The 27057-nt window shown below is 43.9% G+C and overlaps 1 protein-coding gene across 1 annotated transcript in view; it reads left to right on the top strand.

Annotated features, from left to right (window-relative positions):
• usp54b (ubiquitin specific peptidase 54b) overlaps positions 1-27057 on the top strand; it is a 159202-nt gene that overhangs the window by 91838 nt on the left and 40307 nt on the right. Inside the window, exons 7-8 of the mRNA XM_083787457.1 lie at positions 16361-16466; positions 21347-21533. Coding sequence (XP_083643583.1) covers positions 16361-16466; positions 21347-21533 — 293 coding nt within the window. The remainder of the gene's footprint in view (positions 1-16360; positions 16467-21346; positions 21534-27057) is intronic.

Genomic DNA, 27057 nt, shown 5'->3' with positions numbered 1-27057 from the left:
AGCCCAGGCCATAATTCCCCCTTCATATTACTGTTGATCAATTGTACTTTTAACACAATTCACATTATGAAATAGTAATAATGATGTTAGTGAAGTAGGTATGGAGGCATGGGAAGACCTCTGTTACTGAACAAACAATATAACAATGATTTACTAGAACCATTTTAACAAAACATTTCCCATACAGCACGTTTAACATTTCACAAATGTTCTGTAGTTGAAACTAGTTGAAACTCATCAGAGTCAAAGAGGTGTAAACTGGTCTCAGTTCATCCATAATGTGATCATTAACAGGAGATCTGTCCAATGCCAGACAACCAGTGACCATTAACACGTTTAATCTCTGCATTTGAATGCATTGTCTATAGTGAATGAAGCATCAGCCATCATCATTTACCCTGTTTACATTTTAACCTGGGGAAAGAATGTGGGGTTTGTTCATTATTTAGCATTAGAAAAACATTGAATAAAAGTGAAGTGAAGTCATCAGAAATAAAATATGACATCGTAAAATATGTGAAGGCCTTCACATTGTGCCTACTATTTATGAAGACTGTCAAATTGAACTTACATTGCAACTTAAAAAAAGATAGTACAGGAGATGCTGAAGTATAAGACTGTCTGCAATCATTTAGGGGTGGGTGGCAGTTTGTGATTTGGAAAACAAATAGGCCTAACTGTTTCTTTGTAATGATGTAAATCCCAGTATGAGCAGTTGTTTCTTCACCAGAGCTAGTTCTACTGGGTGTTACTGAAAGAATGTAGAGCAATCCTCTTTGACTCTGCTGCATTCATTAATATCCACTTATATTATTCAATACTGTTAGACATATTATCCAGATACTCATTGCATGTACATACTATCCATTCCATAGCATATCATTTGTGAATATCAGTGTCCAGTAGGAGTCCCAATGGAGAGTGTTTGATGTTTTAAGGTTTATTATAAACCAGCAGTTTTTATGCATCACATATGGAAAAACTCCCAGAAAACAGCAGGTATGCTTGGCACTCTTATTTATGTTACAATTAAACACTGTTCTGTTTCCCACTGCATTTGTTTGACTTTCTTTCTCTTCAGCGCTGTAATGTTTTGTTTTATTTATTTAGTTTCAGTTATTTGTTTCCTGATTTACCAATAACTAAATAATCGTGTTTTCTATATTATATGCTTTGACTCTGACAGTGTCTGTTATTTGGGATTCATGCTCACTCCTGCATTTACTTTACTCACGTTCACATCATAGACTGATAGAATGTACTTATTTTCATACATCAATGTATTATATATATGCATATAGTTTATATTCATTAAATATGAAGCTTACAAAGCAATCTCACATTTAGCAGTTTTTCTAATTTCTAGAATGTTGCATAGAGCATTACCTGGGGGAGGAGCTACAGAGGGGTGGAGCATGCAGCAGTTTGTTTCTATTGTTCTCCTCTTTGGCCAATCAACACCAAGCAGTTAGTGGTTCCACATCTGGCTCTCTAGTATAAGAAGAGTTTGTAGTTGTCAGTTCTCCACAACTCCTCCAGCATATCAATCATTTCTGATCACATCTGACTTTGGACTCCAGACTTCAGCTGAAGATGAACTCTACCAATGCCACCATGAAAAGTTCTGCTCAACAGGGAGGACCCAATGATCATCAAGACCTCTGTAAGTTACTTACTGTGTCTATATGGATATACAGCATGTCATAAAAAGTTGTTTGTTTTGTTTTCATATTAGCATTGACTTAAAATACAGTTGTTTGTCTCATTTTCTAAAATGCACAACATATAGTAATTTATCAAACTATAAATGGATGCTAATGTATAATTGTGTACATTAACTTGAGGCTATGAATTACAACTAAGCATTGTTTAATTTGTCTTTGTCCAATTCAGTGTTGCATCATCAGCCTGGTTTACCTGTTCTACCAGAGCTGAATGAACAAAGAACCTCCACTGGAGAGAAAGCCTATGGATGTGACCTGTGTGGACAACACTTCTCTCAAATGTCCACCCTGAAAGGCCACCAGATAATTCATACTGGAGAGAAACCATATGGATGTGATCAGTGTGGACAACACTTCTCTAGAATGACCAGCCTTAAACGCCACCAGACGATTCACACTGGAGAGAAACCACATGGATGTGATCAGTGTGGACAACACTTCTCTAGAATGGCACACCTTAAAATCCACCAGAAAATTCATAATGGGGAGAAACCATATGGATGTGATCATTGTGGACAACATTTCTCTACAATGACCAACCTTAAAAGCCATCAGAAAATTCACACTGGAGAGAAACCATATGGATGTGATCAGTGTGGGAAACAATTCTCTCAAATGTCCACCCTGAAAGACCACCAGAGGATTCATACTGGAGAGAAACCCTATGGATGTGAACAGTGTGGACAACAATTCTCTCAAATGTCCACCCTGAAAAAACACCAGAGAATTCATACTGGAGAGAAAGCCTATGGATGTGATCAGTGTGGACAACACTTCTCTCACAAGTCAACCCTGAAAAAACACCAGAGAATTCACACTGGAGAGAAAACATATGGATGTGACCAGTGTGGACAACACTTCTCTGACAAGTCAACCCTGAAAAAACACCAAAGAATTCACACTGGAGAGAAACCCTATGGATGTGATCATTGTGGACAACACTTCTCTCAGATTGCAAACCTTAAAACCCACCAGAGAATTCACACTGGAGAGAAACCCTATGGATGTGATCATTGTGGACAACACTTCTCTACAATGAGCAACCTTAAAACCCACCGGAAAATTCATACCGGAGAGAAACCCTATGGATGTGATCAGTGTGGACAACACTTCTCTCAGATTGGAAACCTTAAAACCCACCAGAGAATTCACACTGGAGAGAAACCCTATGGATGTGATCATTGTGGACAACACTTCTCTACAATGAGCAACCTTAAAACCCACCGGAAAATCCATACTGGAGAAACAATTCTCTCTTTTGACCAACCTTAAAAGACACCAGAGAATTCACACTGGGGAAAAAACCAAATAATTGTGATGTGTTATCTTATAGTAAAACAGCTGAACTATCTGGTACAGCACCTTTAATATTTCACAAAATAAGTTCTGTAGTTGAAACTCATCAGAGTCAAAGAGGTGTAAACTGGTCTCAGTTCATCCATAATGTGATCATTAACAGGTGATCTGTCCAATGCCAGACAACCAGTGACCATTAACACGTTTAATCTCTGCATTTGAATGCATTGTCTATAGTCATCATCATTTAGCCTGTTTACATTTTAACCTGGGAAAGAATGTGGGATTTGTTCATTATTTAGCATTGGAAAAACATTGAATAAAAGTGCAGTCATCAGAAATAAAATCGTAAAATATGTGAAGGCCTTCACATTGTGCCTACTATTTATGAAGACTGTCAAATTGAACTTACATTGCAACTTAAAAAAAGATAGTACAGGAGATGCTGAAGTATAAGACTGTCTGCAATAAAGGGGGTGGGTGACAGTTTGTGATTTGGAAAACAAATAGGCCTAACTGTTTCTTTGTAATTATGTAAATCACAGTATGAGCAGTTGTTTCTTCACCAGAGCTGGTTCTACTTGGTTCTGATGTTACTGAAATAATGTAGAGCAATCCTCTTTGACTCTGCTGCATTCATTAATATGCACTTATATTATTCAATACTGTTTGACATAATATTATCCAGATACTCATTGCATGTACATAATATCTATAGCATATCATTTGTGAATATCAGTCTCCAGTAGGAGTCCCAATGGAGCGTGTTTGGTCTTTTAAGGTTTATTATAAACCAGCAGTTTCTTTTTTTACAATGTCCAACCTTAAAACCCACCAGAGAGTTCACACTGGAGAGAAACCCAAATAATGCCTTTTATTATTCAAATAATTTACACACTGGATTTAAACTGTTGACTCTTGTGTTTGAATTTGACAAATTTGAGCCACTGAAAATGTCCTGACCGCACACATATTAATCCACATTACAACCAAGTGTAACATGTTGATCGTGTATGTCATTAAATGTTCGGATTAATTGAAAATGGAGGACACTGATGTAAACATTTTTTTTGTTTATTTTTCCTCGTATCAGGTTTTTTGTATTGACCTGTACCTTTGTTTAACTGTACCCATTCTACAAACTGAATAAAATGTTGAATCAATCATTTGTTTGTGCTTTATAAGAATATAGAATACAATTAATTGTTGTGTTACTCAACACTAAAACAAACTGCCTATATGTTTATTTTTGTTATATTATGGATATTCAAAATGCTAATATGAAATGTTGTTTTTTACAATTTACAATTTAGGCATTTAGCAGACGCTCTTAATCCAGAGCGACTTACATTAAGCAAGAACAAAAAAAGCATGGGAATAGATCACATAAAAACATTTATCAAGAAACATGCGTAAGCTAAGAAAGTAACAGTGGAATATCTATATAATGAAGATATACATATAAACTATACATCTATACTAGATAGATAGATAGATCTTTATTTGTCATTGCAACGTGTACAACGAAATTAAAAGTGCCAACCAATCAGTGCATCATATCACAAAACATACTGTACAAGATAAAACAAAAACACATGACTTCTTGTTATTGCACAACCCCAGCAGCCCTAATGCACAAGCATGTCATTTTCAGCTGTGTACAGCTGTGTAGCTTTGTACAACAAACCCTTATTGTACTTAAGATAATAAATAGTAATAGAAGGTAATAGATAATAGATAATAGAAACTAAAAAGTGTCGCAGCAACAGATCATTTTTTAGCAGCATTTAGTGCAACTACCGCTGTGGGATAGAAACTGTTACTGAATCTGTTGGTCTTGGACTTGATCACTCTATACCGTCTGCCTGATGGCAACAGTTCAAACAGTGAGTGAGCGGGGTGGGAAGTGTCTTTTATAATGTTCAGAGTTTTTTTTATGACAGCGGTCTCTGTGTAGTTCTTCCAGTGTGGGGAGAGGGCAGCCAACGATCTTCTGTGCCGTATTTATGACCCCCTGGAGCTTTTTCCTCTGCGCCACTGTACAGCTGGTGTACCACACACATATGCAGTACGTTAGTATGCTCTCTATGGAGCACCGATAGAAGGACACCAGCAGTCTCTGTGTGATGTTGTTCCCCCTGAGCACCCTCAGGAAGTAGAGCCTCTGCTGGGCTTTCTTCAGCAGCTCAGAGGTGTTCGTGCTCCAGGTCAAGCCCTCCTCCATGTGGACTCCCAGAAACCGGCAAGAGGACACCCTCTCCACACAGTCCCCATTAATGAACAGGGGTGGAATGACTGTTTTCTTCCTCCTGTAGTCTATGACCAGCTCCTGGGTCTTGGATGTGTTCAAGAGCAGGTTGTTCTCTCTGCACCAGTCCGTCAGCTGCACCACCTCATCCCTGTAGGCTGACTCATCTCCCTTGGAGATGAGCCCTACTACTGTGGTGTCATCCGCGAACTTCACCATGGTGTTGCTGCGGTGGGCGGGGGTGCATTGGTGTGTGTAGAGGGTGTAGAGCAGCGGACTCAGCACACAGCCCTGTGGGGAGCCGGTACTGAGGCTGAGGGACGTAGACATGTGCTGTCCCACTCTCACCCTCTGACTGCGACCAGACAGGAAGCTTTTAATCCACATGCAGGTGTTGTGTGGAAAACCCAGTTCCCCCAGAACATCCACCAGTCTGTGGGGGAGGATGGTGTTGAAAGCAGAGCTAAAGTCCACAAAGAGCATCCGCGCGTAGCTCCCCTGCTGCTCCAGGTGGGACAGTGCAGCATGGAGGGCTGTGGCCATGGCGTCCTCTGTGGATCTATTTGCCCTGTAAGCGAACTGGTGGGGGTCAAAGCCACGGGGCAGGAGTGATGTGATGTGACCCCGGACCAGCTTCTCAAAGCACTTCATCACCACTGGTGTGAGTGCGACTGGCCGGTAGTCATTTAGACTGGAGATGTTGCGCTTCTTGGGCAGGGGGACTATGGTGGAGGATTTCAGACAGAGTGGGACAGTGGACTGGGCGAGGGACTGGTTGAAGATCTTGGTGAAGACCCCAGCCAGCTGGTCCGCGCAGTCCTTCAGTACACGTCCAGTGACGCCGTCAGGACCTGCAGCCTTCCTCGGGTTGATGGCCCGCAGCGTGCGCCTCACCTCGTGCTCCTCCACTGTGAAGGTGAAGCTGCTGTGGACCGTGGGGTGTGACGTTGCTGCCTCCGGTGGCTCTGCCTCGAAGCGGGCAAAGAAGGTGTTTAGCTCCTCTGCCAACGAGACGTCACCCTCGACAGCTCCGACGGTAGTCCTGTAGTTGGTAAGCTGCTGGACTCCCTGCCACACCTGCCTGCTGTTGTTGCTGTCCAGATGGTCCTCGATCTTCCTCCTGTAGTCAGCCTTGGCCTCTCTGATGCCTCTCCTCAGGTTCGTTCGGGCTGCGCTGTAGTTAGCCCTACCCTCAGACCTGAAGGCGGTGTTCCTCTCCTTCAGCAGCCGCTGGACCTCCCGGGTCATCCAGGGCTTCTGGTTGGGGTAGACCCGGATGCGTTTGTCCACTGTGACATTGTCTGTGCAATTTTTTATATAGCACAGAACACTGTCTGTGAACACATTCAGGTCCTGGTGTTCAAAAACCTCCCAGTTGGTCCTGTCGAAGCAGTCCTGCAGCTGCTCAGAGGCATCCTCAGGCCAAGTTGACAGTTTTTGTGATGGTGGGGGCAGTTTTCCTTAGGGGGGCATATGCAGGAATTAAAAGCAGGGACATATGGTCAGACTTGCCCAGGTGCGGTAGTTGTTTTGCCCTGTAGCCAAGTTTGATGTTAGAGTAGACCTTGTCCAGAGTGTTAGCTCCTCTCGTAGCACATTTAACATGCTGGTGGAATTTGGGGAGTGCTGCTTTCAAATCCGCCTGGTTAAAGTCCCCCGCTACGATGTGTACAGCGTCAGGATGTCTGCTCATCTGGCTGCTAATGCTGCCATGTAACTGTCCGATAGCCAAGCTAGCATTAGCATCCGGTGGAATGTAAACAGCCGTCGTCATGACAACGGTAAACTCTCTCGGCAAGTAAAAGGGTCTGCATTTCACAGTCACATACTCCAGGTTCGGGCAGCAGTGACTATCTACAATCACTGTATTTGTACACCAGTTGTTATTGACGTACATACAGAGCCCCCCTCCTTTGCTCTTACCCGAGTTCTCCGTCCTGTCATGACGCTGTGCGGTGTAGCCTGTCAGCTCGATAGCAGAGTCCGGTATGAGTGAGTGAAGCCAAGTTTCCGTGATCAACATGATGCAACAGTCCTTCACGGTTTTATTCGCTGAAGTCTGTAGCCTCAATTCATCCATCTTGTTAGCGAGGGATCTGGCGTTTGTGATAAAAAGGCTGGGAAGCGGTGGTTTGAGCGGCTGCCTCCGTAGCCTGACTAGCGCGCCAGCTCTGCAGCCCCGCTTCTGCCTCCTCTCTCCGCGCCGCCTTCGCCTCCTCCCGGCGGGGATAGTAAACCATACCGAGCCGGGGCTCCTTGCGATGTCCGCCGGTGTGTTGTGCAAGCGGTGAAACTCGGCTGTAACATTCCGCTTGTGGCAAACTCCTATCCTAAGGAGATCCTGCCGGCTGTAGGTGTTGTACGCTTCACAAAAAGTACATAGAACAAACAACAAATACACAACAAGCCATACAAAGCACCGACCGGGAGAGCACTGAGCCGCAGCAACTGTGTGCGCAGCCATAGTGTCACCTGTCACCTGTGTGTCCAAATAATTGTGATGTGTTATCTTATAGTAAAACAGCTGAACTATCTGGTACAGCACCTTTAACAGTTTCCGTGCCTTGAATGGATTACTCCAGGTTAATGTCGCTGCCGTATCGGACATACCCGCCTTTTGTTTTATGTGTTTAATCCGCCGTAATGTAATGAATCAAAAGAAAATCCGTCTTCGTAGCGGAGTATGAGACTGGATGCCTTCGCTGAGATGACAAAACCGGAAATCGTCACATGCTGTGGGCTGCTAGGGCTTCTGGGAAATTGAGGCCAATGGAAATGCATTGGGTGCAACGCCTCATTGAAACCAATCTTGTGTGCGTCTTCCGCGTGCACCAAGATGGTGGATGCTACACACAGATCATAACAAACCACGGGAGCTTTTTTTGATGGATTTTCGCGGATTAAAAGCCCAAATAATTCAGCGTATGCTCTAAAGGTAATACAACAATCTCGGCAGTGAAGGGGGGTTGATTAAAATGCGGGTTAATCGTAAAAAACAGTCAAACTGTTAATATTTCACAAAATAAGTTCTGTAGTTGAAACTCATCAGAGTCAAAGAGGTGTAAACTGGTCTCAGTTCATCCATAATGTGATCATTAACAGGTGATCTGTCCAATGCCAGACAACCAGTGACCATTAACACGTTTAATCTCTGCATTTGAATGCATTGTCTATAGTCATCATCATTTAGCCTGTTTACATTTGGGGAAAGAATGTGGGGTTTGTTCATTATTTAGCATTGGAAAAACATTGAATAAAAGTGCAGTCATCAGAAATAAAATCGTAAAATATGTGAAGGCCTTCACATTGTGCCTACTATTTGTGAAGACTGTCAAATTGAACTTACATTGCAACTAAAAAAAGATAGTACAGGAGATGCTGAAGTATAAGACTGTCTGCAATAAAGGGGGTGGGTGACAGTTTGTGATTTGGAAAACAAATAGGCCTAACTGTTTCTTTGTAATGATGTAAATCACAGTATGAGCAGTTGTTTCTTCACCAGAGCTGGTTCTACTTGGTTCTTGTGTTTGAATTTGACAAATTTGAGCCACTGAAAATGTCCTGACCGCACACATATTAATCCACATTACAACCAAGTGTAACATGTTGATCGTGTATGTCATTAAATGTTCGGATTAATTGAAAATGGAGGACACTGATGTAAACATTTTTTTTGTTTCTTTTTCCTCGTATCAGGTTTTTTGTATTGACCTGTACTTTTGTTGAACTGTACCTATTCTACAAACTGAATAAAATGTTGAATCAATCATTTGTTCGTGCTTTATAAGAATATATAATACAATTAATTGTTGTGTTACTCAACACTAAAACAAACTGCCTATATGTTTATTTTTGTTATATTATGGATATTCAAAATGCTAATATGAAAGGTTGTTTTTTACAATTTAGGCATTTAGCAGACGCTCTTAATCCAGAGCGACTTACATTAAGCAAGAACAAAAAAAGCATGGGAATAGATCACATAAAAACATTTATCAAGAAACATGCGTAAGCTAAGAAAGTAACAGTGGAATATCTATACAATGAAGATATACATATAAACTATACATCTATACTACTATGCTATACATATGTACTATGACGTGCTATGACTACATACAATGCAATTATAGTGCTGTTATAGTGCTGTCTACATAACATGCGTTTTTAGTGAGGGTACTTCCAGCTTCCCTGCGTTGGCTGATCTGAGTGCGCGCGAGGGTTTGTAGGGTTCGATCATACTTGCAAGATATGGGGGAGCCATACCTTTGGTTGCTTTGAATGCCAGCATCAGAGTTTTGTATTCTGTGCGGGCAGCGACCGGGAGCCAGTGGAGGGAGCGGAGCAGGGGGGAGACATGTGAGAATTTGGAGCTGTTTTGTTTTTCTTAGTATTTAATTAAAATGCACAAGCTTGATCTATAGCCTATAGTTAAACAAATCAACTTAAAAAATGGGGTCCTCAGAAAAGTCTGAACATGTTTGAAAGTGAAACATCCATTTAAACATGCAGTCTTTGTTCAGTACCAGGAGTCTGCCCACCGCACAATCTCTTTGGTAAACATGTGGGTTACAAATTCCATCCTAAAGGAGAGAGAACCCTGCAAAGATTTATCAGCTTGTGTTTTAGTTCAATTTCTTACAGATGAGCTATTTTAACTACACATATCCCTTACAACACCTTTAATATATTTCACAAAGGGTAATATTAAGCTCTGTGTGTTTCTGTAGTTCTGCTGAAACTCATCAGAGTCAAAGAGGTGTAAAATGTCCTCAGTTCATCCATAATGTGATCATTAACAGGTGATCTGCCCAATGCCAGACAACCAGTGACCATTAACACGTTTAATCTCTGCATTTGAATGCATTGTAGCCTGTTTACATTTTAACCTGGGGTAAGAATGTGGGTTTTGTTCATTACTTAGCATTTGAAAAAAAAAAAACATTGAATAAAAGTGCAGTCATCACAACCCCATTGAAACTAATTCCACACACCTGAGTGCTCCTCATTCCCTCAGAGCAGCACAACATGAACAATGACTTAAAGACTTAAAGTTGTTCAGGTTTCCCAGGTTTACACAAATAGTGGAAACCTTGGGGCGGCAGTGGCTCATGGGTAGAGTGATCAGATTGCAACCGCAAGGTTCCCTGTTCGAACCCGGGCTCCCCCAGAGTTAAGTGTTGAAGTGTCTTTGAGCAAGACTCTGAACGCCTATATTGCTCCCGATATGCATGTTGGTGCCTTGCATGGTTTCCTCCGGTATTGGTGTGTGTGTGTGTGAATGTAACGCCTACATTGTAAAGTGCTTTGGATGAAGCCTTATATAGGTGTAATTTAAATGGTAGTTTATCATTTACCATTTAACCCTGCACTGAACACTCGAGGCATTTACACGTGTGTCCATTTGGCGCCCCGGCATTCTCTAGAGCGATTTCAGAGGCATACAGCGATACGGCTGTATTGATTTGGAGCTCTTTAAGAGCAAGTTCTTTGTCTGTGAAAATCATATAGCACTGACGAAGGTCTTAGGACCGAAACGTTTGCTTTTTAATTGCACTTTGAGCACAGAGCACTTTATGAGCATGATAAAATAAAGGAAAAAATATTTTCTTAAGTCTCAGTCTAAGGAGTTTTACTTCTAGTTTCTATATGGTGAGCGAGTCTTTTTCTGTCAAAGTTTCCCTAGTTGCATTTTTGCTATTTGTAAGCTTTTTGTTACTTTTTTAGGTTTGTTTACTGATGTCGTTCTTAAACATTTCCATGGCAAGGACCCCAGATTAATATACAAATATTTCAAGATTTTATTTCAAGATTTTGTATTTATTTTTTGTCGTTGCCCTGTCGCATTATATTTCTCTCGCTAAATCTGGCAACACTGCTAATCAGCCAGTGAACCAGTTGTCACTGCCTATTGACAGAACAACACTGCTAATCAGCCAGTGAACCAGTTGTCACTGCCTATTGACAGAACAACACTGCTAATCAGCCAGTGAACCAGTTGTCACTGCCTATTGACAGAACAACACTGATAATCAGCCAGTGAACCAGTTGTCACTGCCTATTGACAGAACACTGATAATCAGCCAGTGGATCAGCTGTCACTGCCTATTGACAGAACACTGATAATCAGCCAGTGAACCAGCTGTCACTGCCTATTGACAGAACAACATTGCTAATCAGCCAGTGAACCAGTTGTCACTGCCTATTGACAGAACAACATTACTAATCAGCCAGTGAACCAGTTGTCACTGCCTATTGACAGAACACTGCTAATCAGCCAGTGAACCAGTTGTCACTGTAAAAAGTGTAAAATCAGCCATTACGACGCCATCAAGGCCCGCCAAAATACATTTTAGTCGACTAAATCAACTGTAGATTTAGTCGACTAAACTCACATGACATTTAGTCGACTAAAATTAGACTAAACAACTAAAACATTGCAGGTGACTAAAATGTGACTAAAACTAAATGAAGTTTAATTCCATAGACTATAACTGAACTAAAATAGAAATTTGCTGACAAAAACAACACTGGACTGGAGACTATACAAGTATACAGGATAGGTTCAAACTGACATGACAGATACTTATCTAAATTGACCCGTGGCTTCTGATTGGTCTGTGGGTTTGAAAAACAGCTACTGCTGTTGCCCTGCAACATACATATCATTCACTAAACTCACCCCACACAGCTACTGCTGTTGCCCTGCAACGTACGTATCATTCACTAAACTCACCCCACACAGCTACTGCTGTTGCCCTGCAACATACGTATCATTCACTAAACTCAGCCCACACAGCTAGTGCTGTTGCCCTGCAACATACGTATCATTCACTAAACTCAGCCCACACAGCTAGTGCCCTGCAACGTACGTATCATTCACTTAACTCAGCCCACACAGCCGTCAGTTTTTATTTGGTACTACTGAATCTGACAGTGGACTAGTACTGAATCAAACTAGCGTTTACGACTTTACCGTAGGGTCTACTCTCGAGACGAGTCGAGTAGCATGGACAGAGTGGCACAGCTGGCTGATTGACGTATCAGCAACAACATGGCTGTACAGTAGAGTACGTGACAGCCTGACAGGTGACGTTATGAAATACGAGTCAACAGCCTGCTGGCCAGACTGAGTAGCGGAGTGGCAAAAACTATTCGCGGAGTGCATAGCGAAGCAGCCCTGGAACCAAGGCTACCCTGTGTCCTAGCCCTTTTAAGTAAATGTAACTTGTTACTACACGCCTCTGATGGACCATCTCCTGGGAGTCTGCTGAAGGCTGAGTGTGTGTGTGGCGGTGGTGGGACATGTACACGTATGTGTGGAGTGGTTTTTGCTGTATGCCACTAAAGAGAACAGAGTGAACGTGGGCGCGAAACAGCCAGACAAGCATGGAGGATGAGAGAGAGAGAGAGAGGGGGAGAACACACTCTAATTGTTATCCTTAAAGGAATTGCTTCAACACGCATGCACGCACAGAGTACTGTACACAGTATAAAGTCCTCTGTTCATTTCACTGTAACTCAAAGCTGAAGATTCTTTCCGTGCTGTGTTTTATTGCACAGCAGTTCATGAATTTAGTCCCCTTTACAGTCTACACTAGTACAGTACGGATGCTGGGTTAATAACTATTTTTCTAAATGTTTTTTTGTGGCTTTCGCCTTTATTTTATATATTTTATGGAGGGACAGACAGGAAATGGGGAGAGAGATGGGGGGGGGGAGGACATGCAGTGGGGGCCGTCGGGATCGGGAGTCGAACCTGTGGCACACTGCCAAACTGGATTACCAGCCAAGGTGCCTGGACTACTGAGCCACAGCCCAGGCTGTTAATAACCATTTTTAATTGGATTTAAATGTCCTGTTTTAGGAGCGGGATTCTTTTGGACTTTGTCTTTATGCTTTCATTTTGAGGCAAAAGACTCAGGGGGGTGGCCATAATAATTAATTGCATTTTTATAGGACTTTTCCAAGTGCTGAGTGCCAAGCAGGGAGGCATTGGGTCCCATTTTTTACAGTCTTTGGTATGACCCGGCCGGGGATCGAACCCCCGACCTCCCAGCTTCAGAGCGGACACTCTAACCACAAGGCCACTGTCTGGTCACAGAGCGGACGTTCGGTATAGGCCAGTCAGAGGCAGGTGGGGGCAGGTCGTTATATGCAGGTGGGGGGCAGTCAGAGGCAGGTGGGGGGCAGGTCTTTATAGTCACTTGAGTGCCAGTCTTCTGCTTGACGTCCGCCTTGCGTGTGCTTCCATGCAATACAGGTCGCTCCAATGAATTGCAGCGGACAAAGAGGTGTCTAGCTCTTTTATATCTATGTAGTTAGTGGGCAATCACTCAGAGGCCGTGTGGTAATCAAAAGGTCAGCGGTTCACCTCCCAGTCGTCCTACGTGTCTGTCCCTGAGCATGAAGACACTTAACTGCACTTAGCCTCTTAACTGCTCCCTATTGGTTAGTTGCCCAGTGCTCCTAATAGACTGATCATGTCACACAGGTGTGTGCAAATGTACTGTGACAAATATGGCAAAACAGCGAAAGATTACTCTATCTATCTATCTATCTATCTATCTATCTACCTACCTACAGTATCTGTAGCAGACTGGCTCACAACCTCAGCCTGATGACCCAAAACTCTTAATATGTCCCCCAAGGGAATTCCCTTTAGCTTAGTGGTTACGATATTGGCTTTCCAAGTGGGAGACTCGAGTTCAAAATCCGGGCGTTACATTGGTGCCGTGACCGTATCGGGTTTCCCTGTGGGAGGAGGTCAAAAGAGGCGTGAGCGTCGCAGAGTGGCTCAAAACATCAGGCCGATGAGCTAAAAGTCTAACATATATCCTCCCCGAGACACAGCGAATTCCCTTTGGCTTAGTGGTTAAAACGTCTGCTTTCCACGAGGGAGACCAAGGTTTGAATCCTGGGTGTTACATATCTATCTATTGTATTGCCTTATTGTTGAAATGTGCTATAATAAACTTGCCTTGCCTCATTTCTAATAATTTATTAATAATTCAACCAAATATCGAATAAACCGTAATGGCAGCTGTAAATTAAGTTTTGAGGGAAAAAAATAGTCAATATAGCAGCAAAATGCTGAGACAGCCAGTACAGTATATGACATATTATTAGAAGATAATTGATGTTTTTCTTTGCCTCTGCCGAGTCTACCGTCGATACCACGCTCAGTTTTGAAGCGTACAGGTTTGTTTTTCGTTTTGTTTCATTTCGTTTGGTTGGTTATTGGAATTGATCTCACGTGTAAACATATAAATCATCATCATATAGCGTTGTAATTCATCTCTTCAATGACTCCAGTCTTCTTTTTTATGGAAATTATCTTATGTTTTTCAGGCCCATAGCTGAGAGAGCGATGAAGCAGAGACACTCAATTATTTTTCATAGATTTCATAGATGGCTTCATAGATTGTTTTTGTTTGTTGTTGCTTTTCTGCCTTTATCGATAGTTTCAAGTGAAGATAGACAGGGAGAGAGAGAGAAGGGGAGAGACACGCAGCAAACGTCGTCATGAACGGGACTCGAACACGCGACGCGCTGTCAGGCCAGAGCCTATATAGGCCACTAGGATCACTAGGCCAGTGGGCGCCCCCCATAGATTTGATTTGACAGCACTGTCATCACTGGTGCAAATTTACATTATTATTCTTTTATTTTGTTTTGTTTACACATTATGGCAGACATTACCCAACCCACCCAACAGAGACAATAACACAATATATTCCATATTGTTTCCATTAATTATAGGGATTACAGTTGTCTATGTTCTTGTGGTTAATCTGGTGTGATCATCTCTAGGGATACTCGTCTGCGTGGAGGGATCTCCGCCAACACAACGTCTCATGTTTAACCCATTCTGAACGGGCACCCATTATGTCATGCTTTAGCTATTTAAAAATAGCATATCTACAAGCTCATATCGCGCCACCGAGTGGCGCGATACGAGCTTGTAGGTCTGCTATTTTTTGAAAAATCGAAGAACGACTGACAATTTCTAGAATCTGATCTCAGGTCAGAATGGGTTCATCAGACCAGTGTGTGTCCAGTGGAAACCTCGTTATGAATCTGATCTCAGGTCAGAATGGGTTAAGCACGAATGAATATGACAGATCAATACAACACACTTTACTTCCAGACCACTGAGAGGTTATACAGGAAATAAAGAAAAACATCCCCTGAGGCTCATATCGTGCTGTATTTGTGAAATACACACAGCCATTTAGTCAACAAAGGACTAACAAATGACTTGTTTTCTATCAATTACACACTCCATGAAGCCTTCAATTCACGGAGATAATTATTATGGCAATAATTTGATGACCTACATAAATCTTTTTTGTGGGGGTGAATTACTCCTTCAATCACTTAGACTCACTTTACTGTACTTTGTCGTACGTCACATACTGTAGCTAAAATAGCCGATCTACAAGCTCACACTACGCTTGAAGATCGGCTACTTTGGACTTGGGCACAAAGCACGCTGAGAAGGGAAAGCACGGCATAGGTTTCCTACACAGAGGGACATTGTCAGTGTAAGATGTTCAAGTTCAGGAGAGTAGGAAAGGAAAGGAAAGGAGGCATTTGCATTTCTTTCAACATAGTAAAATGCAGATTTTCTTTCCTGCCCTGATGAAGACCGGTTGTTGGCAGTTGCCTTTTTAATTTAATAAAGGCTATCCTCCTCATTTTAACGTTGAGTGCCCGGATCGTTTCTTTTTTCTTTATAGTAAAATGCTGATTTCATGGTCTGGAGAGAAGCCACCTTTTTCACAGACGGGTGAAAGGGCAGCGACCTGATTAAAATACATATATATATTCTTTAGATTTTGGAACGTCAAATTAGTATTTTGTAGATGAGCTGCTGTTTAATGTCATACTGTTTAAGTCTCTATTGTTAGTTTCCTCCTGCAGTTCTGTGCAAATGATGTGTGTCCCCGTTCACAATGTCTATATGTTGTTGTGTGCGTGCGTGCGTGCGTGCATGTGTGTGCGTGTGTGTGTGTGCTTGCGACGTGTGTGTGTGTGTGTGTGTGTGTGTGCTTGCGACGTGTGTGTGTGTGTGTGTGCCGTGCTGCAGCAACCAGGCGGTGAGGATGCTGGAGTGCAGGGAGAAACCCACGCCTGACATGTTCGGAGAGCTGCTCCGCAACGCCAGCAACATGGGAGACCTGCGCAACTGCCCTGTGAGTGCACGCGCACACGCACACGCGCACACACACACACACACACACACACACACACACACACACACACACACACACACACACACACACACACACACACACACACACACACACACACACACACACACACACACGAGTCTGCACTAGTAAAAGACCACGCACCTCTCTAGTGGTTGTTAGGGTGATGCATTGACATGATAATAGAATGAGAGAGTGCAGGAGATGAGAGATGAGATTCAGCATGCGGGGGTGTAAACGTGACAACGCTTAAGGAAATAGCACATCTACAAGCTCACAAGTGAGCTTGTAGATCTGCTATTTAAAAAGAAGTGTTGCCAGCTCCATATATGGATGTCAGAACAGGCTATAGTTCCATAAGGAGATCTCCTGTAGTCAGAACTACAGTGTTCTGTCAGGACAGGACAGCTCCATATATGGAGATTTAGGGGTGATTTGGATTTGGGCTCTGTCCGGAGCCTGCCTGTTTATAGGCTTTTGTGCTGCTTCTGGACAACCGTGGGTCCGACGGACTCGCGCCGGGCACTGCACTGCCTGTGGTGGTGTGTAACGCGTGTGTCAAATTTGAAGTCGGTGGGGCGAACGGTTCTCGAGTTACGTGGATTACAGATTAGAGACATACTGTACAGAGACGAGGCACATTTATAGATAGATAGATAGATAGATATGCTCTAAAAACAATGCCAGGGGGGGGGGCGTGAAAACTTTTCAAGCGGGCCCTGATCCGGAAAAGTTTGAGAGTGAGAGGTTGCACTGCTGGTGATTGGTGCGAACGGGGGAATTTCTCGGGAGACGTAGAGAGAGAGAGAGAGAGAGGGTGACCTTGTATTGTTGTCGGCTTCAAATCGAAAGCATGGCTCTTTTCATAAAGGATTTGTTTTTGTATAGCCCATTTAGGCCTAAGTTCGATTCTACAAATGTCTTCTAAATCACGACAGTTTCTGTCAGTGTTTCTCAAAGTATAATTATAGGCCTCCGACCCCAATCTGACAATATGTTGTTCCAGGGGACCCCCCCCCACCCACCAGAAGCAAAGCTTTGAGTGAAAAAATGTTCGCTCTGAAAGAATATATATTCCAAATTTGCGCCACATTTTCACGATTTTTCAGAAATAGCAGACCTACAAGCTTGTAGCGCGGCATTCGGTGCCGCTCTATGAGCTTGTAGATCTGCTATTTTTCAATAGCTAAAGCAAAAAAAACAGGGTTCCCTTCCCGCCCAGAATGGGATAACCAACCTATCCCTGGAAACGCATAAATTGTTGTTTCATCCTCAGTCCTGGCGGGAGTGAAATTGAGAGAAAGAGAGAGATACTGACACACACAGAGAGAGAGAGAGAGAGAGAGATGTGTTCACTTTTGTGCTGCAGAGCTGTGTCTGTTCTGTCGGGCCACATGGGAAAGTGCTGCCGTTTGAAAAGATCCAGCTTGGCCCTCCTATGTGCGCAACAACCCTCTCCTCTCTGCCAAAGTGTCCACACAAAGAGACTCTTCTGTGGGCACAGCCAACAGCGGACAGCCCCAAACCCCCCTCCCCTCTCCCTCTCTATCCACAGCTCCCCCAGTATATACTGCATCCACGGCTATGCCCAGCATTAGCTTATTCATGGTGTGAATGCTGATGGCGTGCGTGGCGGTGCAGTGCAGGCCCACCCCCACTGCTGCTGCCTCCTCCTCCGTTATCTTCCTAGCGCTGTCAGAGTTATAGTCTCTCGCTCGTCTCGTCAGTACTCAGTAGACCACCCTTGAGTTTTGCCAAACAGAGTGAGGTTGTCAGGTGTTTGTTTTTATCTCTGTCTCTCTCTTTTCAAGTCGGACACCCAAACACATGGAAAACGTATAGGCGGTACTCAGGGGGGAGGAAGCCAAGTTATTATTTTGTTTTTTTCTCCAGGCAGACAGAATACAAGGATCACCTCCTGGCAGGTATAAGAGAAACAAGGCAGGATATTTATCAGACTGAACACGTGAAGTAGAGATGTCCCGATACTATCTGTATCGGGAAAAGTATCGGATCGACCCTTATTTGTCATATCGGGTCATATCGGTATCGGTAAGTATATGCCAGTCTAACCACAGATCCGACACAGGGGTAAGGGGTTGACACTATGGCAGGTAAATACAATGTTGGGACATGTGGAGTTTGCTTTGGAGTTGCCCAAACTTGCTGGATTTGAGTGTGCTATAAACACAACACGAGATATAGCTACAAACACAACATGAGATATAGCTATAAACACAACACGAGATATAGCTACAAACACAACATGAGATATAGCTATAAACACAACACGAGATATAGCTATAAACACAACACGAGATATAGCTATAAACACAACATGAGATCACGACACTGGTATCGGTATTCGGTATCAGCTAACAGAAATTGGGGTCGTATCAGCAGTACTGACTCCCCTGTGAGGGTCCATACAGCAGTACTGACTCCCCTGTGAGGGTCCATACAGCAGTACTGACTCCCCTGTGAGGGTCCATACAGCAGTACTGACTCCCCTGTGAGGGTTCATACAACAGTACTGACTCCCCTGTGAGGGTCCATGACTCGGCCCCAAACAGCAGCACTGACTCCCCTGTGAGGGTCCATACAGCAGCACTGACTCCCCTGTGAGGGTCCATGACTCGGCCCCATACAGCAGCACTGACTCCCCTGTGAGGGTCCATACAGCAGCACTGACTCCCCTGTGAGGGTCCATACAGCAGCACTGACTCCCCTGTGAGGGTCCATACAGCAGCACTGACTCCCCTGTGAGGGTCCATACAGCAGCACTGACTGCCCTGTGAGGGTCCATGACTCATACTGTGAACAGCCTTCTCTTGTCATATTTCCACACTCTCAAGCATGCAGGGATGGGCGTTTACACAATATGACTCAAACAATGCAGGTGGTAATTGGTCTCCCTGCTGAAACACTCTGACGTGACTCCACCTTTGACTGGAGAGTCCTAACTATGCATTTGTAACTCAGAGAGAGTCCACGGTGAACCAAATGAACCTGTCACTCTCAGAGTGTATGTTGTTGTGTAACAGATAGAGCGCGCGCGGCATGTGTGTGTGTGTGTGTGTGTACTGTGCACTGTGGAGCCCATACTGTGATTGTCCCTTTCAGGGAACTGACAACCAGGCGTTGGCAGAATACCTTCCTGCCTTCTCTTCTCTGCTGCCAGCGCACAAAGGCACAATATTATGCAAGTGTGTGTGTGTGTGTGTGTGTGTGTGTGTTTGAGAGTGTTGTATGCTGGCAGAGTGTACGGTTGCCAGGGTGTTCTCAGGCTGTTTCCGTGCTCCCCTCTGCCAGCCCTGGATGTGTGTGTGTGTGTGTGTGTGTGTGCCCGTGCGTACGGCACGCGCATGCGAACATTACATTACATGTGTGTGCAGGTATAGGTATGCGTGTATGCAGAGAGGTGTGTGTGTGTGTGTGTGTGTGTGTGTGTGTGTGTGTGTGTGTGTGTGTGTGTGTGTGTGTGCGTGCGTGCGCATGCACCAGCTCTGTGGAGGGTCATGGCTCAAAGGAAGGATTGGGAACACATGGTTCTGAACTTAACAGAAGGCCCGAGGGACAAACACCCCCCCCCCCCGCCCCTGTCTCTGTCTATGTCTCTCTACCACCCTCCCTCTCCCTCTCTCTCTCTCTGTCAGTCCATGTCTCTCTACCCCCCTCCCTCCCTCTCTCTCTCTCTGTCAGTCCATGTCTCTCTATCCTCTTTCATGGTCTGTTCTTTCCTCCTGGGCTGTCTTCTATCTCAGTGTCATAGAGATGTCACACTGTGCAGAGGTTCATGTGACAGTGCAGGCTTGTCTGTGAGCGTGCCGCGCGTGCATGTGTGTTAACTGTTAATATGTGTGTGTGCGTGCGTGCGTGTGCGCTCGTCCGTGCGTTCGTTCGTGTGTGTGTGTGTGCATGTGCTCTGTCAAACGCAGGGAGCAGGGTTTTTAGCGATGTCACTCCCTGATGAAAAACCCTGTTTGATCACACTCGTCTCCCTCCCTCCCTCATCCCCTCCCTCCCACCTCCTCCTGTCACTCTCCTCCTCTTTCCTTCCCATCCATCACTCTGGATCTATCCCCCCCCGCCCCCCCCACTCTCTCCTCTCCTCTTCAGCCCTCGTTATACCTCGCCTCAATCTTCTTGTACCTTCCCCCACTCCAACCCCCCTTTTTTCCTTAAAAATGCACTAATATCAATGGGTTTCTGAGACTCTTCCCAGCAAAACGAGCCTCGATCGTCTCCAAGCTCCTCTTCTTCAATCTCTCTCTCTCTCTCTCTCTCTCTAAAGACCTGTTTTGCCACGGCAAAAAGTGGAACAAAACAATCAAAGATATAGTGAAAATAGCTGATCTGCAAGCTCTCAACGCGTCGCGCTGCGACGCGTTGAGAGCTTGCAGATCAGCTATTTTCGGGGCGCAACCCAGCAGTCTTTAGCTATAGTGGAGATGCGGTGTGTATAACGACATGGATTTCAAAACAAATTAGTTAAAGCAATTCTCCTGAATGTTGACTTCCGGCATGGCATTGGAAAGGAGAGGAGAGGCATTTGTGCATTTCTTTCACCATGTAGTATAAATGCTGCATTCGTGGTCTGGAGAGGGCAGTTGTTTTACAGACGGGGTAAAAGGGCAGGGGCTGAAGGAAGCCCCACTTTCATGTCTATGTGTGCACGTTCCTGGCTTGGGATAAACGTTTGAAACTGGTATCAATGTCTCTCCCTCTCTCCCTCTCTCCCTCTCTCTCTCTCTCTCTCTCTCTCTCTCTCTCTCTCTCTCTCTCTCTCTCTCTCTCTCTCTCTCTCTCTCTCTCTCTCTCTCTCTCTCTCTCTCAACCTCTCCCTCCCTCCACCAATGCAGAGTAACTGTGGGGAGATGCTGCGTATCCGTCGGGTGCTGATGAACTCTCCGGAGATCGTGAGCATCGGTCTGGTGTGGGACTCTGACCACTCAGACCTGGCCGAGGACGTGATCCACAGCCTGGGCACCTGCCTCCGACTGGGCGACGTAAGGAACCACAACACTTATTTCAGACATGCTCTAGTATGTGAGGAGTCTGCCTGTGCTTTCAACTCGTTTTCTTCTCCTCTGGTTTGCGCAATGGCAAATCTGGTCACATTTATAGAACCCTGCATGCGTGCAGGGTGGTATACCTGCCTCCGACTGGGCGACGTAAGGAAGGGCACTGGGGTTCCCAAACCTTTTTTCCATGTCAAGCAGTGTTGTTTTTTTTAGCAGCAATTTTCTATTTTAGTCTAGTCATATAGTCTTTGGACTGAAACTTCTTTTAGTTTTAGTCACCTGGAATGTTTTAGTGTTGGTCTAGTTTTAGTCGACTAAGTGTCATGCGATTTAGTCGACAAAAATGTGTTTTGGCGGGCCTTGCTGCCGTCGTAATGAAAAAATCATGACAACACTAAAGCTGTACTGAATATACAAAAAAGCATTTTTTTTATGCTTTGGCTATTCAAAAATAACAGATACAATACTCATAGCGTGTCACTTCGTGCCGCACTTTTTTGTGTGTGTTTAACCGATAGTGAGCAAATGCTTTTAGAGGCTGGTGAAAGAATATATCTGCCTCGCTGCTGCGTCCGTGGCCGTTTGCATATCGCAAAAAAACAAATCCGCCGATGGCGCTATATATCGCCGTGGCTCTCCACACCGTCCTCTCACACAAGGACAACAAAGCAGCCGAAGGACAAATATGTACGCAATACGCATGCTTGTTCGTGGACTATACAGTTCATTCGTCATTCGACATTGTCCCAACAAAACTTGACACAAAGCTCAAGAGACCTGGAGCTACACCCACGCATGTGCGAATGGATACAAGACTTCCTGTCAAGCTGACCTCAACACTGGAGCACCCCAGGGATGTGTGCCAAGCCCTCTCCTCTACTCCCTGTGCACCTGTATGACTGCACAGCCACACATAAAGTCATGAATTGCAGTGCTTTTCCAAGTGCTCAAAGCGCGCAGGAAGGGCAAGGGGGCCTACCACACAACCACAGTATCAAGAGCAGCACCTGTAGGCTATAAGGAACAGTTAGATTGACAAGGCATGGCATGAGTCTGTCCACAGGACACTGAGCAAGGCATGAGCCTTTGCCAGCAGTGGCCTGATGAGGCAATGCTGATTGTGGAACAAGCTTCTAAATCATGTGAAACCCTTTACTTGTACATTTTGTGTCTGACACGACGATGGGAACTATATATGCACAATTCCACCCACTTTGTAAAACTGTAAAACTGCAATGTGACAATAAAGTTGATTCTGGTTGATTCTGACTCTTAATTCATGAAAGATCTGTGCAAATCTTTTGTAATTACAATCTTTGCTTTCTAGGGGCCCCATTTGAGATGGGGGTCTGCAACAAAATACATCTTTTCTGGGGGTCCTTGACATGAAAAGGTTGATGCACCACTGAGATAGGCCTATAGCAATTAACATAAGTATTTTCAGAAAACTGTTAGGATTTGGAAGACATATTTTGTCGTATCGGCCTCAGGTCAAGAAAAAGCTGCCCCCCCCCCAACACACACACACACACACACACACACACACACACACACACACACACACACACACACACACACACACACACACACACACACACACACACACACACACACACACACACACACACACACACACACAGCCACAGCCACGATGCAGGGTAACGTATTGATTACCAATATGCTTGGACCTGGGATGGTCTTCTTCAGGGACTCAGGGAAGAGGAGCCGTCCAGGTCAACATGCTGGTAGACTCAATAAATAAATGATCCGCATCGTGTCCGTCAATGTTTCTGCACTTCTAAGGTCAGCAGCAGGGTTGTTTTTGGCAGCAAATGTCTATTTTAGTTTTAGTCACAGTCTCTTTGAATGGCTTTCATTTAGTTTTAGTCACATTTTTGTCACCCGGCATGTTTTAGTGTTTAGGATAGTTTTAGTCGACTAAACATACGATTTTAGTCAACTAAATCTACAGGTGATTTAGTCGATTAAAAGGTGTTTTGGCGGGCCTTGATGCCGTCCTAATGGCTGATTTTATACTGGCTCAAAATAGCCGATCTACAAGCTCACAACGCGTTGTGAGCTTGTCGATCAGTTATTTTCAGCATGCAAACAAAGTGTAAAATGACTTATACTGGATCTCTTGTCCACTAGTCCCTTCCTAACATTTTAGTCTAGTTTTTATTTGTTGACAAAGTCGACGGCATATTTAGTCTTAGTTTTAGTCTTCATAGCTTAGTTTTCATTTAGTTTCCATGTATTTTTCGTCAGTGAAAAAAGGTAGTCGAGTGACAAGTCGACGAACATTTTTCGTCTTAGTTTTTAGTCGACGATAACAACACTGGTCAGCAACACCTCAACAATACTGGTGTGCACCGTACGCCCTTCTCCTGTTTGTTTGATTTCTATGGAACATTTGTCTATGTTTTGAATGGTATTAAGTAGCGCTTAAGCGGTATAGACCTTAGAACAAACAAATAAGACATTAACCCATTCTGAACGGGGACCCATTTTGGTGTCGGCATCATGTCATGCTTTAGCTATTTAAAAATAGCAGATCTACAAGCTCATATCGCGCCACCGAGTGGCGCGATACGAGCTTGTAGGTCTGCTATTTTTGAAAAATCGAAGAGCGACTGACATTTTTAGAATCTGATCTCAGGTCAGAATGGGTTCATCAGGACCAGTGTGTGTCCGGCGGAAACCTCGTATGAATCTGATCTCAGGTCAGAATGGGTTAAAATGTAGCACTTGCCCCAGCCACAGGCGTATGCAAACACATGTAACCTAGATAGCATTGTACGTAGACATACAGTAGCACTCTATAGTGTACAGTATATACGCATAGTTTCATTAGATATTCCACTGTTAGGTTCGTATAGCTTACGTATGATTCTTGATGACTATTCTTTATGTATATGATGTATTACCAAGTTTTCGTTCTTGCTAGTACTACTACTACTACTACTACTAGTAGTACTACTAATAATAATAAAACTTGATGAAGTTTTAAGAAGCGTCACGGTCACCATTTGTCTTCAGCCTCCACTCCGAGTACCGCACAGGCTCAGTTAATAACTCCCAGAATGTAATTAGGAGCCAGACCGTGATTATGAAGTGCCTTAAAGGTAATCAGTAACATCTGACAATTAATCCTAAAACAGGCAGCCTAGGGGATTTGTGAAGACACGGCAGAAACCTTGTATGTCTCCATTTCAACTTTTTAATGTTTTTTTTGTCAGTGTACAGTACAATCACAGACACGCAAACACTGTCTGAGTATGCACTACAGTACTGTATATGCAGGCATACAAATATGATGTACACACACGCGCGTGCGTACAGACAGACACACTCACACATGCACACGCACACACACGCAGGCGCACACACACACACACACACACATACACACTACAGTAGCTGTGACATACAAAGACCATCTAACAGCCTGTAACACTGCATATAATCATACATTTATTCATCATTCAATGCCTCGATCACAACGCCATCACGCCACATCACACACCTCTCTCTCTCTCTCTCCCTCTCTCTCTCTCTCACACACACATACACCATGTGTTGCAATTTTTAAATGAACTCTAGGGCTAAAAATAGGCGATCTACAATCAGCTATTTTCGGTGCACGACAGCGACACTCAACTCAAGGATAAATCAGGCGTAGCTCCACCGCTAACCGCTAAACCTAAACCACTAAATGTCTAATCCTGAAACCCTTAGAAGCACTAACACCACCATGCAGAAATACTGTTAAAGTACTGGATTCAAAATGTATACTCCTTGACTAAAAAGTAAAAAAAGAAAAAAAAATCTAAATATGCGAACCAAAAGTAAAAGTGCTCATTCACAGAATGTCCCATGGGATAAGAGGACATTAGAGAGATGTACTGGTTCTCCAAAGCGCTACGATAGAGACACATAAAGAAAGGGAAATAGATGATGTTATCACTGCTAATATTGCTAACATTAATATATTACTGTCTACCCCAGATTATTAAGATGCAAGGTCTTGCGTCAGCTGTCTGGGGCGGCACGTTAATCGCTTTATGAAAGCGCGGTCGGTCATCACAGAACGATGGAGTTCGTGTTGGCCACGCAGGATTCCTCGTACATGTGTGTCAGCGGTGGACCCAATGTCCAAGATCAAGAACAACACATACGAACCAATAAGGTGTCTGGCTTTACAACCCAGATATACCCTGAATAGCTTCTATTATACCTTTAGCACGAGTCGTCTATAGATGAGACAGAATATGTGGCTATAATGGCTATAAGCAACTCGTATAGAGCATTGAAGTAGAGGTTTCTACATCCCGGTTAAATGGGTCGCTTTATCAGAAACGGTGATAAGAAGGTTTCTGCCCGACAGCAACGACGACATACACACAGCATGCGGTGGTGACATTTTGGCCCACACAAGCATAGTAACACACACACACACACACACTGTACACACACTGTGTACACACACACACACACACACACACAGTCGCACGCGTGACGCGTAACGCGTTGTGACACGAGAGGCTACCGCGGACACGCTGCAACGGATGTGTATGAATAACCCATTCTGGGCGGGGAACCCATTTTGGTGTTGGCATCGTGTCATGCTTTAGCTATTGAAAAATAGCAGATCTACAAGCTCATAGCGCGCCACCGAGTGGCGCGCTACGAGCTTGTAGGTCTGCTATTTTTGAAAAATCGAAGAGCGACTGACATAGAAGACACTTTTTAGAATCTGATCTCAGGTCAGAATGGAAAACCGTCGGGGTGTAGAAGACATTTTTAGAATCTGATCTCAGGTCAGAATGGAAAACTGTCGGGATGTAGAAGACATTTTTAGAATCTGATCTCAGGTCAGAATGGGATAATAGAACTGTGAATGTAATCTAATGTGTTGCCCTGCATCTCGTCTCCTATCCATCTTCATCCGTCTCTCTCTCTCCGATAGCCCCGCGGTCGGTCCTGTCATGTTTTTTAGGCCGGTCTCCATACCGCAATATTAAATCACATTCAATACAATGGGAAGCATTATTGTTATTACCGGGGGTTAGCGGGCGTACTCACTGTATGTTGTGACATCATTGGTTCTTCTTAACCCATTTAGACCCGAGGACGACTCTAAAGAAATGGCTTCTGAAAATCCTAACCGTTTTCTGAAAACCCTATGGGCTGTATTTTGCGTGTCTTAAAGGCGCAGTGAAATGAAAAAGACGTTTTTCACACTTTTAGACCATATCCGTGGTCATCATATGGGCATAACTAACAATGGATGCCAAAAAAAATTGAAAATTCTCATTTCTGTGTGTTTTTATATCAAAGGTCCATAAAAATGATTGTATTATTTATGTATTAAAATGAAAACGTGCTGCGTGATGACATGTAGAGATACACATCGATAAAAGCCAATAAAAATGAAGCTCACCCGTTTAATTCCCCATACTTGCGCATCCGTGCAGCACAGCTGCTACTGATTACAGAAATCCTCCGTTTTTATTTCCATTCCAGATAACATCCAGACAGTGTATTAC

The sequence above is a fragment of the Protomyctophum parallelum genome (genome assembly GCF_964188405.1).
Source record: "Protomyctophum parallelum genome assembly, chromosome: 17".
In the NCBI taxonomy this organism is placed as follows: Eukaryota; Metazoa; Chordata; class Actinopteri; order Myctophiformes; family Myctophidae; genus Protomyctophum; species Protomyctophum parallelum.
This window is presented reverse-complemented; position numbering and strand designations above follow the sequence as displayed.